General features: G+C 32.5%; 1 protein-coding gene across 6 annotated transcripts in view; it reads right to left on the bottom strand.

The window, feature by feature from the left end:
• LOC118188359 (disintegrin and metalloproteinase domain-containing protein 11-like) overlaps nucleotides 1–16,141 on the bottom strand; it is a 346,872-nt gene that overhangs the window by 29,211 nt on the left and 301,520 nt on the right. For all 6 annotated transcript variants that reach the window (XM_085818185.1, XM_085818187.1, XM_085818184.1 and 3 more), the window contains 4 exons: nucleotides 15,773–15,892; nucleotides 7,594–7,656; nucleotides 3,644–3,725; nucleotides 3,267–3,362 (listed from right to left, as the gene is read on the bottom strand). In XM_085818185.1, coding sequence (XP_085674311.1) covers nucleotides 3,267–3,362; nucleotides 3,644–3,725; nucleotides 7,594–7,656; nucleotides 15,773–15,892 — 361 coding nt within the window. The remainder of the gene's footprint in view (nucleotides 1–3,266; nucleotides 3,363–3,643; nucleotides 3,726–7,593; nucleotides 7,657–15,772; nucleotides 15,893–16,141) is intronic.

Genomic DNA, 16,141 nt, shown 5'->3' with positions numbered 1-16,141 from the left:
AAAAAATATTCTTTCCACAAGACATGCATGTATAACTTTCTGTTATCTTTCCTTTACGTTTTCATTAGGTCACGAAACATGTGATAGACCTAAGCTAATAACGCACGTATATGTATATGGCTGTAGATCGACATCTAATAATTAATAGGAAATCACAATTGCCACACTTTATAGCTAAAAATGTTTTGTAACTAATCGATGTTATGATGTCATTTCCTTGGTTTATTGTTAATTATCGACGATGTTCTATGATTCAATAGTGCAGTTTCCGGATATTAATTCCCGGATTCCTTTACATCGAAAACGTCATATTCCGACCTACATCCATCCGTGAGATGATTCATAATTCCAATAAGTTGAAGAAGATAGTTTGACAAAGTAGGAATCAAGCTAGACTTTGGTTAAGAATTTTAGGTAGTTTGATCTGCAAATAAGCAGGAGAAATAGTGACCAGTCTAAAAACATAAATTCTTTTAATTGTTATATTTTTCTGTTTTAAATAAAGTTCTGAATTATTCTCTCACTTTGAATTCAGGCTTGATATTTCTTAGTTTCTAATCAGTGAACCAAGCAGTTCATAACCAGTTCGTTCATGCTTTATATAGATACCTAAAGTTCTGTTAAAATTTCTGACAGCTGTCATTGAACCAGAGACTTGTACAGGTGAAAGGCATTACTTAAATACATATTTCTTGATTTCGTAACTGTTAGGAAAATAGTGAAAATTAACCATATGATAAGGATGATAAAAAAAAAGTTAACAGAACTTTTTCTTTGTTTTAAAGCTGAAGATTATGGTCACCCGTATGCAAGGTTTTTCATGCATGATTATTTTTTCATTCACAGAATTCTCTAAAAACTTACCAGAAAATATTACAAATTCTGAAGATCTCGTAGTGAATTTAGAAATGTGTAAATTTTTAAACGGCTGACTGATTATTTTTTTTCTTGCTAAATATTAAAAGCTTTATAACAAAAAAGAATTATATTTCTCTACTTGCAGTTAATTTTGTGAAACAGTTTTACAAAATAAAATATTTAAATTTAAATGTTATTAAAACAGATTTTTTTTCGAATAAAATTTCGAAATTTAATTAGCATTTTTTCCCTGGGTTTTAGTAATAACTTCGAAAGTAATCAAAGTATCAATAGACAACATTTTTACAATTAACATCATTTCTCAGCTTTGATATTGTTCTTTTAAATTATTTCTGTTTAAACGAAGACTCTTTTTTTATAGTGAATCTATTACTATTTTATTATTAATGTTGGATGATTTGTCTCAGGTTAATAAAAGCAATTTTTTAAAATTAAACTAAACAATATTCTGATCTTGAGGTAAAAATTACTCGAAAACGTTCCCAAGAATTTAAAAATAACAGTAATAATAATAATATAGAAAAAAGGGGGAATGGACGGATTCTGTAAAAATGGAATTATTGCATTCTGTATACGAAATTTTTATAAACTTCTTTATGAAATTAAGCATGTCTTGATAATGTTATGCAAGACTATTCCATCCAAGTATAGTAATTTTATGATCAAACTAAATTTTCTTCTTCCACTTGATTATTTCGAGAATCAAACAACATCATCAACATCATCTTATTTTCATCGTAATGAGTCACTTTATTAAAATATTAATTTTATTTTGAGATTTTTAACTAAACTTTTGGCACTGAAAGGAAGTGATAGTTAAGTTTTGCTATCCAGGTTACAAAAATGTCACAACGCAGTATGCATAAACCTTTGCTTTTAGTATTGCTATTCATTAAATCTAAGAAAATATTATGAGATGAAAATGAGGTAACGGTTTTATATTCCATAAAACTGTTTTTAGAAAACTACAAGTTTTTAAAAAAATACAGAGGCTGTTCGCCCATTTTTTAGACGATTTTGGTAAACGGCAATAAAAAATCCTTTGCTGCAAAAGACGTAATTGCAATTGTATACTATGTTTTTAAAAGTCAAAATTATCGTCTGTGGTTTGGAAGTTTTGTTTTTATTCAAAATGGCGAATTTAACAAAGCAGACTACATTTACGCTTTTTCCGAAGAGAAATATGCATACTCCATTATCCAAAAACGATGTGAAAGTCATGGTTTTGTGATATCTAAAGCGTCGATAGGTAATATCATCAACAAGAAAGGAAAAGAAACGTCAAATTGGAGCCTCAAGTGGGACAGAAATTCCAAACAATTATCCAAGGAAAAAACGGGCATCTTCGACTATTGCAAAGGTACGTTGTTTAATGTTAAAAGAAAATCCCCCTAGTCAAAGGACAGTTGCAAAATAATTAAAATGCTCGGTGTTCATTGTAAACAAAATGATAAACGTTGATTTAAATTTTAAGAAAGCGAACAAACGCAATGTGCATGCATCGTCTTCTTCCAAAGCATATCGCTCAACGCAGGACACGCTGCAGAATTCTATATGAGAAACACTTATCCAAAGAAAAATGGAAAACAATTGTCACAATAGATGAAGCATGGGTGTATTTAAATGATTGTAACAAAAAAGAGCCATTTATTATCATAAAAGGAGAGAAAAAAAATTAAGTACATGGTTCAAAGAATCGAAAGAAAGTTTTTCTAAGGGATTCATGATTGTTGCTGGTTTTTCTTATAATGGCAAGTTAAAATTAAAGAGAGTGCAAAAAAAGTCAAGATTAACTCAAAATACTATCAGAAACATATTTTATTGCCAATTTTTCTGAATGAAATACCATCGCTTTACCCACAGTGCCATCAATCGTTGAGACTCCATCAAGACAAAGCTAGCAGTCACACATCAAAATCCACTGTGAATTTCCTAAAAGAAATGGAACAAAAAACTGGTGTCAAGGCCATACCCTTCACTGATATCCCTACTAAATCTCCCGATGTGTCACCTATGGATTTTTGTGCTTTCGGACTTTTAAAAACTGCATTATCCAAACGTTGTCCCCAAACCCTAACAGGACTCTGGAAAGGTGTTCGGGAGGAATGGGATAGAATACCTCTTCTGCCACTTCAAAAGGATCCTGGAAATTGCGGTGTCGAAAGATAGTTCAAAATAAGGGATGTCAAATAGAACATTTAAAACACATGAATTTTATGTAATTTAGTTTTGTGAATACAATAAACATCGTCTAAAAAATGGGTGAACAGCCTCTGTATATGGTAGTAAACAAATTTTTACTTTGCATTAAAAATGTCGTTTCCGGAGCAGATTATTAATACTTTGCATTAAAAATGTCGTTTCTCTTTAAATGAATTGTAACTTACCCCATGTCCGGAGCAGATGTGGCCCAAGTGAGATGTGGGACAGTTTCCAGGTTCAATGAACTGTGTCACGCTGACGCATGTTTGATTGACGCAGATCTGAAAAACATAAGTAAAATGAATGCTTAACCTGTCTCCTTTAGAAGATTAATTAAATATTAAAAAAAAAACCATAACTTAACTGATATATTGAAAAATCAAATAATTTTTCTTATTAATTTTAAAATCAAAACATTTCTTTAATGCATGGAGGTTGCAACATATTATGCTAGTTCTTGTTGAATAGTTTTCTTGTAGACATATTTTGGTGCAAATTCAAAAAGTAATCCTACTCCTATATCTTCCCACCCCCAAAATTATAGAAAGTAATAAAAATGTACCTTTTCATCAGCACATTTTGTTCCGTCTCGAACCATGCCCAAGTCAGGAATATCGGGAACACTTAGAGTACCTCCGCTTACTCTGTAGAAATAAAGATAAAAGATTTTTCATCACAAAAAATATGAAAGTGGAGTAAATAGCATACAGTGCAAGAATACCTGAATAATAATAAAAGCAAACTGTATACCCACTCTTGCTCATCAAAATCACTGTGAGATCGAATTCCTTTTTACTTCCTTGTACGAAGTAAAAAGGAAGTATTGTAATCGCGAAAAGTTTCAGGCAGCATATTTCAACGAAAATATCCATTTTGACCGCTATCGAATGCAATTTAACGATGTTTTTGCGTGATATCTGTACGTAAGGACAGAATAAAATACTCTTTTCATTCAAAAAATTATAAAACTGCTTTAAAATTAATTCTGAAGAGAATTTTTCGTGGCATCTGTACGAACGTATGTACGTACGAACGTACGTACGTATCTCGGATAACTCAAAAACGAATAGTCTCAGTACGTTGAAATTTTGTATATAGGACTGCTATAACTTGTAGACGTGCACCTCGTATTTTGGTTGCAATCGGCCGCACCAAACGTATATAAATATATTTATATATATATCCACTCTGTTACCCGGCTCAGTGATCTCAGTTTCTTTACTCTTATATGTTTGTAAATTGTGCATTTTTTGCTTTGAAAGTGACTGAATTATGTTGTTCTTATCTTCCGGTTAAGGGTTTTATGCCTTTAGTAAATCTGTATGCAATATTTTTAGAATTATCAATAATTTTAAAGTTGTTTAAGTGCCACTAAGCCTAATAACATTTTTGATGGCGGCCATTGCTTCTTTACATTTAAAACAGCAGGATAGTGGATTTGTTGCCAAGCTAGAGGAACTTAGCTTCGCAACAACAAAGATAACGCGTTCATTTATTATTGCCAATTAAATCATGCTTAATTCTTTCTGGAATTTTTTCGAGGAAATAAGTGTTTGAGATTTACTTCGTAATTTTTAATATAGATATTTTGAGATTTTATGCATTTTTGCCTCGCGAAGTGAGAACTGAATTAATTGAATGAGAAATACTCAATCGTCTGTGAAAAACTGTCTCTTTTTTGCTTTGTTTGCTTAATTTCTTTTATACATCATTCTAGCTTTATTATAGTATTTGAATAGAACATGTGGCAACGATTAGATAATTCTATTCTTTAAATGATATAAATTTTGTGCATTATGAGTTATAATATGAACGAAATATATAAGTTAACTGTTATATAAATATTGGATTATATAACAGTTAACTTAGTTTCCATTATATAATTATTATATAAGTTAACTGTTATATAATTATTAATACTGTCAAGTGAATCTAGCGCCAGAGTGTCGCTATGGTAAACAAATACTAGAGTGAATTTTAAAGAATGCATTTATTCTATTGTGGTTTATGCGCTGTCGGCGAAGTAGATTTAATTCAATCCAGTAAGTTTAAATGAAATACAATAAAAATGCGTATAATTTAATATTCCCTACAAGGAAGTCATGTGGTGTACACATCAGATTTTTTTAACTCCGTGGAGTCCATATAACTATACGGAGTATACAAAGTCCGTATAAATATATAGAGTGTAGCTATGTAGAGCTTGGAGTTCGTATAAGGTGTCATGGAGGAGTCATAGATAAGGATCCTCCGTGACTCTTTATCCTCTTTTTCACTCCGTGAGGAGGGGTTAGATAAGGTATTGAATCCCATTGGACGAATTCTTTAAACTGGCGTAAAGCCTTACCAGCCTGCCTTCTTAACTTCCGGTCGAAATCTGATTATATCTGCCTTGCCTTCCAGGAGGGCATTTAACCCGGAATCGAGTTTGTGTGTACTTCGCCGATCAAAACCGATCCATTGAGTTGATATGTCAACGAGCATAATAAACGAGCTCGGAGGGATGAATATCTGAAATCATTCTTTGAGAATAAAAATTCTTGTTATTTTGTTAAGAGATCGTTATTTAAGTTATTAATTAAGTAAGGCTGATTAAAAGTAGAGGTGTCATAAATTACAAAATTTTCTAGAATCCGAAATTTTTTGAATAATTCAAATCTTAAAATCTTCGAGTTCTTTATGTAAGAACGATCACAAGAAGGGGAGAGAAAGAAAAAAAAATTCTTTATTAGCAGTACAGTGTGTGTGTGTGTGTGATTATGGCAAGGCCTCGAGGGCTATCTGCCTAAGAGGAGGGATGCCTTCGTGGAGGACTTTCTAAGGGAAACTGGCTCGTATACACGTTACAGATGGGGAAAGCCACGAAGGGCCCATGCAGCCGGCCCGTTGGCGGGATTCGAGCCTCGGACCGAACTACCAGTGTTCAGCGACTTTACCGCTCGGCCGCTGGTGGGCCCCTTTATTAGCAGTAAAGGAGCATTGTTAGCAATGAAGTTAGGCAGTATTTATTAGCAGTGTAACAAAAAGTATAGCAGAATTTTTAATTAAAGCAAAATTTGAAACCTGTATTCAACGAAAGGAAAATTTAAGATAACACTTTTTAAAAATGCACTGGCATTTATTTAAAAAAAAAGAAAAAAAAAAAAAACTAAATTTAGTAAATGAAGTCAGTAAATAAAGCTTTTTTATCGCAAGGTTAGGGCTTATCAGAGGGCACACTAGGGTTATCTGCGTAAGTTAGGCAGTATTTATTACTGGGGATGGCAAGCATTCCTAGAGGACTTTGTGAGGGAAACTGGCTCATATACGCGTTACACATGGGGAAAACCATGAAAATGCCCACGCAGCCAGCACCTTCGCCTGGAATCGATCTAGGTCAAACTACAGGTGTCCAGTAATTTTAGCGCTCAGTCGCTGGTGAGCTGCTGAGACTTAGGATGTACAGACTAAGGATGTATATTACATTTGCATATAGCATTGTTCTGACGTAGGTATTTTGACTCAAAAGCGTTCTTTTTCTGAAATGAAATGTCCACTTTTTTCCTATTTCGATTTTAAGACTCAAATTATGCTAAATATTAAAATTTGTTAAACTTGGTAAAAATTCCATAATCGCCAAGCTTGGCGAGAGTTTTTTATTTGGCGCGATTTTAATTTGGTTGTGGTTTCCGCCTGTATGTTTTCTTGTGGCAAACCTAGAGCTTTATTTCGGTAACTGTAAGAGCGCGAATTTAGTGCAGCCGGATTTTTTTTTAAAATTTAATTTTGAAATACTGTGTTTGTTTTTAAAAGTTTTACTGTTTAATATTATATTTATATAAATATTTGCAGAAGGTTAAGCTGTTGTTGGTGGGAGAATGTTGGATTTCATATGACATGAAGTTTGTAATTTATGAATGTTTTCATTTAATTTTATTCAGTTGATATTTTTTTTAGTTTAGTTTCTTGCATATGGCAATCGAAAGATGAGGAACATTTAAAGCTTTGAACAAAAGTTGTTTAGTGTGTTGAATTCCCCGACGATAGTAACTTGAATATTTTAGTTAGTTTATGATGCTGAATACGCATAATTTGCTTTCTGTTTACGTGTAAAACTGACTTCGCAGTGCTCTGATTTGATAAGTGTATACATTTATTTACTCAATAATTATTTACAAGAATTGTTCATTCTACTATTTTATAATGAATTACATATATATAGACTATTCTTTTACTTGCAAAGCTGTTGGACTTCATTTTACTCATCTAGTATTTTATCATCTCATTTTACTATTCTGTTTACATAAAATAACGGCGTTTCACTACTGCAAAACTTAAAAGTTACTATCCTGTTTACGTTTAAAAATCACATTTTAGTACTTTCATTTAGCGCACCTAAAAAATTCGCCAAATTTTGAAGGCCAAAATAGTTTGGCGCCAACTTACCCCGCTTATGGAATTTTAGCCACATTTTGATATCACAAATTAGTTTTTAAATTATTAACACGAAAGAACAAGAAAGCAAAGACTCACGCTATGCTGTATCCTGCAGCTCTGGATTTATTGCTGTGAGAAGTGTCAAATTTCTGAACTGCTCTGAAATAGAAATAAATCACTAAATTGACTGAATTTAATAAGAAGAGCAATAAAAATAATTACTTTTCGTCAAATTTAGAATTAAATAATATTTTCTTCATAAAATGTTTTGAAATGTTTCTTGGTAGCCTGGTTATTTTCTAAGCAGATTCTTCGGATTGTATACTTTAAGGGATATTAAAAAATCCCAGATTGTAGTACAAGCATACACATGAAAAACAGTTCTTTTTGCGGGAATAGTAGAAAAAATAAGAGAACAAAATTATTAAAATATTAACCTTTTTTTTAATACCAGCTGTGTCTATTATGTTCTTTACTAGCGGAAGTACCCGATCCCAGTTAAGTTAGTTTGAGAGTAATTCATTTAACAACTGAAAGAACGATACCACTATAATCCTTCTCTAGTAACGATGCAAAAAATACGATTAATAATCATACATTTTTCACTCTGATACGATACGGAATCCACGTAAGAAATTTCGATAGAAAAATAAGCTAATTCTCTCTCATTATATCAGCAACAATGGCACACAGTTTTTAATAATTTTCGTCCTTCTAATCGAATGGTCGTTAAAGCTCAAGTTCCATACATACAATATTTCATCCATATTCAATTTTAGTCGATTAAATGGGACAAAATATTGATCATAATTGATCAAAAATCAACAACGCGAAAAAACAAACACACACACAAACAGGCATTCTTTATATACATAGATTTTGTAAAACTTACAAGTTTTTTAATTAGTTTTAAATTAGCATTTCGGCTGATTAAAAAGTAGTATGAAGATGGGAACAGTTGAAATGGCTTCTCACGAATTTTTGGAGATTTGGAAATAATGTATTTAATGTTTGGCAACGCTATTTTTATTTCATCGTAAAACTTGGAAATTTTTCATTAACAAACTCTAGGATTTGAAAGCTAGCAGTGGCAACAACTTTCGAAATAAAGCAGATTTTCATCTCCAGCTTGCGAGACTGTTGCCACTCGGAAAAGTGAGGGTGTAAATTATTGCTTGTCCGAGTTTAAATTAATATCTCTGATTTTAGTTACTTTTTTTGCAAAAAGAGTGGACGTCGCCCTTTTCCAGGACCCAAAAAAGTAACTGTAGAAAGTTTGGTGACGATAGCTATAGTAGTGGCTGAGTTATTAGAGGACAAACATACAGACTTTCTTCTTTATATATATATATATAGATATGCTAAACGCTGATGCACGACACAAGTAGTAAGCGTCTGTACTCGTGCGGCCAAAGAATGCCGCTCCGGAAGTAATTACGTAACAGAACAATAGGTGACGTAAGAAGAAGACAATGGGTCCTCATGTTTGATGTGATGCCGCTTTCATCTTGGATCACGTGACAAGCGGAAGGGACGTAGATGGGTTCGAATGATTAGATAGGTTTGAATGACGACAGCTTTTATTTTTTGGTGGTAATGATATGCTCTCAAAGTTTTATTTTGTGCAACGACAATATTTTTCAAAGTTTCATTTTTATGGCAAAGACGAATTTTTTTTCGGTTTCATGGTAACGATCTCTTAAACCACGTGCTTGAGATGACATTCATTTTATTTTCCTTTACTATTTTTAATTATTTAATATGTGATTATCTTTAATTATTTAGTGCATCATTATTTTTAATTATTAATGTTATTTTTAATTGATTCTATTATTTAATTTAATATAGTAATTTTTAATGAATGAAATTTTGTATAATCGCACGAGTTGTAAAAATTCCTCACAGGTAGGGTACGAACCTGTCACCTATCACATGGGTGACAGGAGCGAACCCATTATTCTCTTCTTACGTCATCTATTTTCCTATTACGTAATGACTTTCTGGGCGGCATCCTTTGGCCGCAGGAGTACGGACGCTTACTACTGGCATATTGTTTAGGTCATTGTTGCCAAATATGTAATTTTATTTTGCATCAATAGGAAATTAATATTTTCTTAAAACCTATTGTTGAAAATGATCTTTTTTCTCTGAAAATCCATTGTGGAAATCTATGTGGAATTAGTGTATTTTTTAATCTCTTTAAAGAGCTTAAGCTACGATGTTAAGAAACTGATGTATAAGCAGTGCATTCTACCTTTCATTTCGTATGAGTATCGTGCTTGGGGACATGTTCTTGCCAAGAAGGTTAACAAAAGAAATTTAAGAAAGATTCAAAGGAGAATTCTTCTTCCTATTATTAGTGGTTATAGAACCATAAGCTACGAGGCTACTTTTGTTCTTGCAGAAGTTCCGCCTATTGATTTTGAAATTGCATATAAGAATAATATTTTCGAGTCATTGGAAACTGATACTTTGGAAGGCTGTATTAGTGGAATTGTCCCCTTCACTGATCTTCCTCATCCCGCTACTTTAGAACTCATAAATTTCTGCTATTATAAAGAGAATACTGAAATGAGTTTTCATATGGTTTTCTTTACAGATGGCAACAAGATGAACAACAAGGTTGGCCTTGCATTTGTTCTTTTTGAAAGCCATTCCGAGGTTTGTTCTTTTAGACACTGTATACGGAATGAATGCACAGTTTTTCAAGCAGAATTTATCTTGTCGTCAAATGCATAAAGGATAATAGGACAACATTCTCAAGGTACTTTTGTGTTCTGTTTCTCTTTCTTTTCTTCAACTGTTGAACGCTATTACCAGCTGCGACAAATTAGTTATCGAAACCCTAGTTATTGTTAGTTCATTTAGAAATAGAGGAATTGATATTCGCTTTGCTTATGTGCGTGCTCATCATGGTTTCTATGGAAATGAAAGAGCTGGTTTCTTAGCTAAAGATGCCTTAAATTTACCCATTGATATCAACATTAGCATTCCAAAGATCTATTGGAGGTCCTTTCATTATAAGAAGCTTTTAGCTATGTGGAATGAGGAATATATTTCATCTTGTAATGCTAAGGTCACCAAAAAGTTCTTTCCTTCAATTTACCATAGACTGCTATGCTTACAGAACGATTTGAAAATGTTCGGAGTGTATTGGTCAGTGAACTTATCTGTTTTCGTGAAGTCCAGACTGCTGTTCTCTGCTTTTGTTCGTTTTATTTATGCTTGTAACTTTTACTGTTTTAGTTAACTTACTTCTGTAAGCCCAGTGTTGTACATCTGTGGTGCACGGGGAGTCTGTATGTTTTCAAAGAAAAAAAATAACAAAAAAAAAAAAAAAAGGGTAAATATAATGTGCGAGAAGCAATGACAATATATGTTTTATTATTATTTTTACAACTGCTTTCTGTGGAAATATGAGTTTTTGTTATGTGTTACTAAAGCGGATCTTTGCTGTTTCCGAATGTTGGATTATCAGGAATTATTTTTATTGCGACCGATGTGTTTAATTTATCTATCAATGCTGCTACGAAGACAGTTCTATCCAGAACAGGATGTTCCTTGAGGAGATTACAAATTTTTCGCCAAGCTCATGCGTCAAGGAGAAGAAAAATTTTCAGAACGGCAAGTTACTGCCAAATATCTGAAATAGCAACAGATCAATAAAATTTTAAATACAAGGAATATGAATTAAAAAGAGTAACAAGTATAATTTAGAACTTGTATTTAGTTTGTTTCCTAATTTACTATTTCGTGGTTTTTAAATAATTTTAATGTACTTTGAAAATTAAAGATACAGGCTATCCGTATTTTTTTATACTTCCTGCTTCGATAAAGAAGGATGTAAATACATTTTAAACTGTCTTTAGTATTATGCTTTAAAACTTTCCTGTCATTCTTATAGCAATAAACATTTGTTCTTTGAAAAAATTTTCTAAACTAACCTAAGCGCTCATTCATTGAAGAATTCGCACTTTCATTCCAAATTAATTCATCATCCCTATTTTACTTAAAGGCATTTCTTGTAATATAGTTTCGCAAATAATTTAAAAAATTAAATTCAATTAACACTCACATTTAATTTCCAAATACACTGCAACGACGACGGAAGTGGATGATTTTTCACTTTTATAAAACACCTCTACCATGGATACTTTACCCCCTGCTTTTATACGCAAAAACAGTTTATCAAATGGGGGGCAGAATGCAAGATATTAATCAAATAGTTATTCAAAAATTGTTCTGTGTTTGTCTTATCCCGTGCTGGAAATGCTGATTTGCATTAGCAACAAGACCTTGAAGATGCCATATTAATATAACAGTTTTATTTTATTTTTAAGTATGTAAGGTTATTATTTGAAGCTAATCAGTTATTTATAATTTCATCCTTAACTATAATTTCCCATTTCCGTTTCCTTACTAGATGGCAAATCAGTTAGCTGAGCTTTTTTGATTGTAAGACAAAGCGTGTTTCTGCCTTTCGTGGGCACGTTTGATTAGTTCTGCGAGCTCTTATAAGTTTGTAATTACTTTGCTTTGTGCTATTGCTTACGACATTTGAATTTCTTCCGTTGGTTAAAAGTTGTGAGCCAGCTTAGATTTAAAATTTAATTGTGTAGTCTTTGACAACTATTCTAAGTTTTAAACTGGAATTTAACTGTTATTTTAATTGCACTGCAACGAGTTGTGTTGGCTTTATTAGCACAAGAACGTGTATTTATGATCTAAGGTTAGAAGTTTACGTTATCTTGATAAAGATCTTTAACGAAAATTAAATAAAAAGTTTATTTTAAACTTTTACAGGTCTCTGTAGCTACTTCCAGATATAGAGATAATTCTAGAGTTTTGGACTGGTTAACGTTTACGAAATAAATATATTTGTTTGCATTCATCGGCTGAACGTTGTACGGGCCCAAATGGGATCTTTTGCCACACCCTCCATATAGCCCCGACATCGCTCTTTTGGACTTCCACTTTTTTTTTCACACCTTGAGCTGCATTTTGCTGGTGCTAATTTCTATTCTGCAGAGAACATCCGAAATGAGTTTGAACTGTTTTTGGACTCGCGCCCGCCAAGTTAACGGGCCGAAGGTTTTGAAAAACTGCCAAATCTTTGGCAGAAAATCATAGATTTGGGTGGCAATTACTACCCGCACTAAAGGTACAGCTTTCATGTTTTTTTTTTTTTTTTTTAACTTTTCTTTTGGAACTGGTGGAAATAAGAAGGTGGAAATTTTCTGGTAGAATTAAGAACTCTTCTGATGGAAAATTTTCGTTACAACCGGATATATGTATATAATTTCTAATTTCAGATTACAAAGACAGCTATAGACAGAACAAGCAAAGATGAAAGAAAACAGCAAAACTTAAAAAAAAAAAAAAAAAAAAAAAAAAAAAAAAAAAAAAAAAAAGGGTCTACAGTATAATCTGTAAATTTAATTATGTGTCTTGCCTCCCAATATCTCTCCCAGAGTACTCGAGAATTAAGTGCAGGGTAACGCCTCAGATGTGAGGCATCCATTTCCTCATGAAGGTTCTACACACACACACACACATACATATAAACTTAAAGCACCTAAATTAATTAGTAAATTAGAATAAAAGCAAGGCAGTTCCTCTATAATATAATAATTGCAATCGTGTGTAAAAAGTTTAACACAATATCAAAACTAATTCCATTAAGGGGAGAATTCATAATAGAACATTCTAGAAAAATAAAAATGCGAAAGGGAAAATATACAAATTATACAAATAAAAATTAATCTCCGTTGACTGAAACTCCAATTCAGAACTCATCAGGGGAAAATAAATTAATGCTTCTTAAAAGTCGATTAATATGTTTCGAAAATGTGTTTCGTTCTTCTGGTGAACTTGAGATCAAAAACCGTAAAAAAGATTTCATCAAATTTTTATTAAAGACTTCATATAAAACCTAAACCTCGAATCTCAAATGTACCAGAATTTTTCCTACACATTTTTGAAACACTTGGAGAAAAGAGTAAAACATTACATAGTGCCAAAGGGACAATTAAAAAGACCATAGAACTTTGCATTATGTACATTGAAATTAAAAAAAAAATGGTCTACCAACCAACATATGCTAATCCGAAACCAACATATGCTAATCCGAAATTCTAAATCAGGTATAAATAAAGTGAAAAACTAACTGTCATTTAAACAAACTAAAAGATCGAGAGGTCCCCGATTATTCTAAACTAAACTTTTAATATCAAGAAAACGAAAAACTGTACTCGGAGACTTCTATAAATAAAAAGATTAAGTCTGAGCTTTAAACAGCTAAAAACAGAAAACTGATTTGAAACAATAATTGAAAAACGCAAACTTACTGAAATCTTAACACGACCTTCTATGCGTGATCTAACTGAATTCTAAAGATGTCCAAGCGGTATTCTTGCTAAAGAAAGTAGAATTCAAACTGCGCTGGAGAAGCCGAAATTTGCAGTTCTTGGAAAAAGTATGTGACAAGATTCAAACTGTCCAATAGCAGAAGTAATTTAACATGTGTTCAAAATGTCCTACCCTGTTATATTTTGTGTGCGGGGGTGTCAATGGTCGGGTGTGGTCTATAAAATTATTACCGACGAGGAGGGGTGGTGGTCGTCTACTTAAAATGGCTGCGTAAGAAACTTCTAAAAGATACCCACCCTCTTAACCCAGATTAAAAGTTTTATCCAGTCGTTTTCTGCTCAAGTTTCGTGCGGTCGTAGTCATATGCTTGCAGTTACAGAAGTGTTTTAAATGACGAAAATATTCCTGTTTTGTCAATATCAAATTAAAAAAAAATTAATTTTCGACAAATAATGAAATGTCTCGTTTTAATGCGATCTCCCGGTTACTGCACTTATATTTGGTAAAGTTCTAAGATCTTTATGAAAAAGTAAAACTAGAAGTTTGACTTCCTCGAGACAAAAATTAATCGGGATATTTAAATTCGGAATTTGCAATTTTTGATGTAATTTCCGACTTGCTCCGAGAAATCGATTAGTTAAGTTAGAATACTTGGTTACAGCCGAAAACATCGCGGACGAAAACGTCGCGGAGAAAACAACGCAAGGCGAAAACGTCGTGCTACAAAACATCGTGGGAGAAAACATCGCAAAGAGAAAACATCGCAGTCCTAAAACATCGTGGTACAAAACATCGTCGTCGAAAATAAAGCGGTTCAAAAACTTCGCAGTTTAAAAACATCGTCGTCGAAAATATCGTGGTAAAAAATAAAGTATCTACAAATCATCGCATGATGATAACATAGCAGACATGCTTTTTTCAGGCTTTAATAACTGTAAATGGATATTCCTATAATGATTTGTAAGCGCAAGATGGAAAGAGGGATAATTTTTACTTTCATATTTTTATTCACTAATAAATTTTTGCTGATAAAATAAGAAGGAAACTTAAGCATAGAAAATTAATGCAACTTATAGCACTCAATAGAATTTTAAACCGACATAGTTCACTAACAAAGGCCATTAATAAATCATTTTTATAAAGTTTTTACTGGTGATTTTTCATGAAAAGTATAATCTATACGTTGCATTTAATTAATTAATGCAATAATTTAACTTTTTTAGCAAAAATGTATTAGTCAATAAAAAACTGTGAAAGTAAAAACTAACCTTCTTTACATCTTGCGCTCACAAATCCTTATGAGAACCATATTTCCATTTACAGTTATTAAAGCCTTAAAAGAGCATGCTTGCGATGTTATCGTCATGCGATGATTTGTAGATACTTTATTTTTTACCACGATATTTTCGACGACGATGTTTTTAAACTGCGAAGTTTTTGAACCGCTTTATTTTCGACAACGATGTTTTGTACCACGATGTTTTAGGGCTACGATGTTTTCTCTTTGCGATGTTTTCTCCCACGATGTTTTGTAGCACGACGTTTTCTCCTTGCGTTGTTTTCTCCGCGACGTTTTCGTCCGCGATGTATTTGCCGCGATGTTATCGGCGGACACCAGAATACTTGGAGGAAATAAATTTAAATGAAATGTAACAAAAATTGTGTATAATTTAATAGGCTGTACAATGAACTCCTGTGGCGTTCGCATCAGATTTTTTATGCAGACGGTAATAACAGATGTTCGAAATTGGATTTAATGAAAACATTCTATTGTTTTCTAGAACGTGATTATTTTAAAAGCATGCAGTTCTGCCATTTTATGGTATAATTTGCTTGGATTATATGCGAACCGATAATGAAATCTCAGCACTTATGCTCTAGTTCTAAAGTCGTCAAAGGGTCTTACTTGCACTCGTATTCTGCTCCACCAAGGTACACTATTGTCCTCGAGTACTGCTTGTCCATACCTGGTACCAGAGGAGTTCTGGACCCTCTTTGGCACTGAAGCGAACCGCATCGGACATTTCTGAAAAAGGAAGTCTTGCAAATTACAGATTCTACAGATATAGAAAAAATGGTAATTCAAATAGAATAATTGTAATTGATATCGAAGTTGCATATTTTTAATTTGAGTCTAATGCTCGTATTTCAAAAATAGCTAAAAATTCTTATTTTCAATAGCTTTTATCACATATGCTATGAAATATTGGCATGTATGAAAATGTGTATGATATTACATGAAATAAATTTTTACCTACTAGTAATTATTTTGCTA

Source organism: Stegodyphus dumicola, chromosome 6 (genome assembly GCF_044657685.1).
Source record: "Stegodyphus dumicola isolate Sdum_Otavi_A_Nest chromosome 6, ASM4465768v1".
In the NCBI taxonomy this organism is placed as follows: domain Eukaryota; kingdom Metazoa; phylum Arthropoda; class Arachnida; order Araneae; family Eresidae; genus Stegodyphus; species Stegodyphus dumicola.
This window is presented reverse-complemented; position numbering and strand designations above follow the sequence as displayed.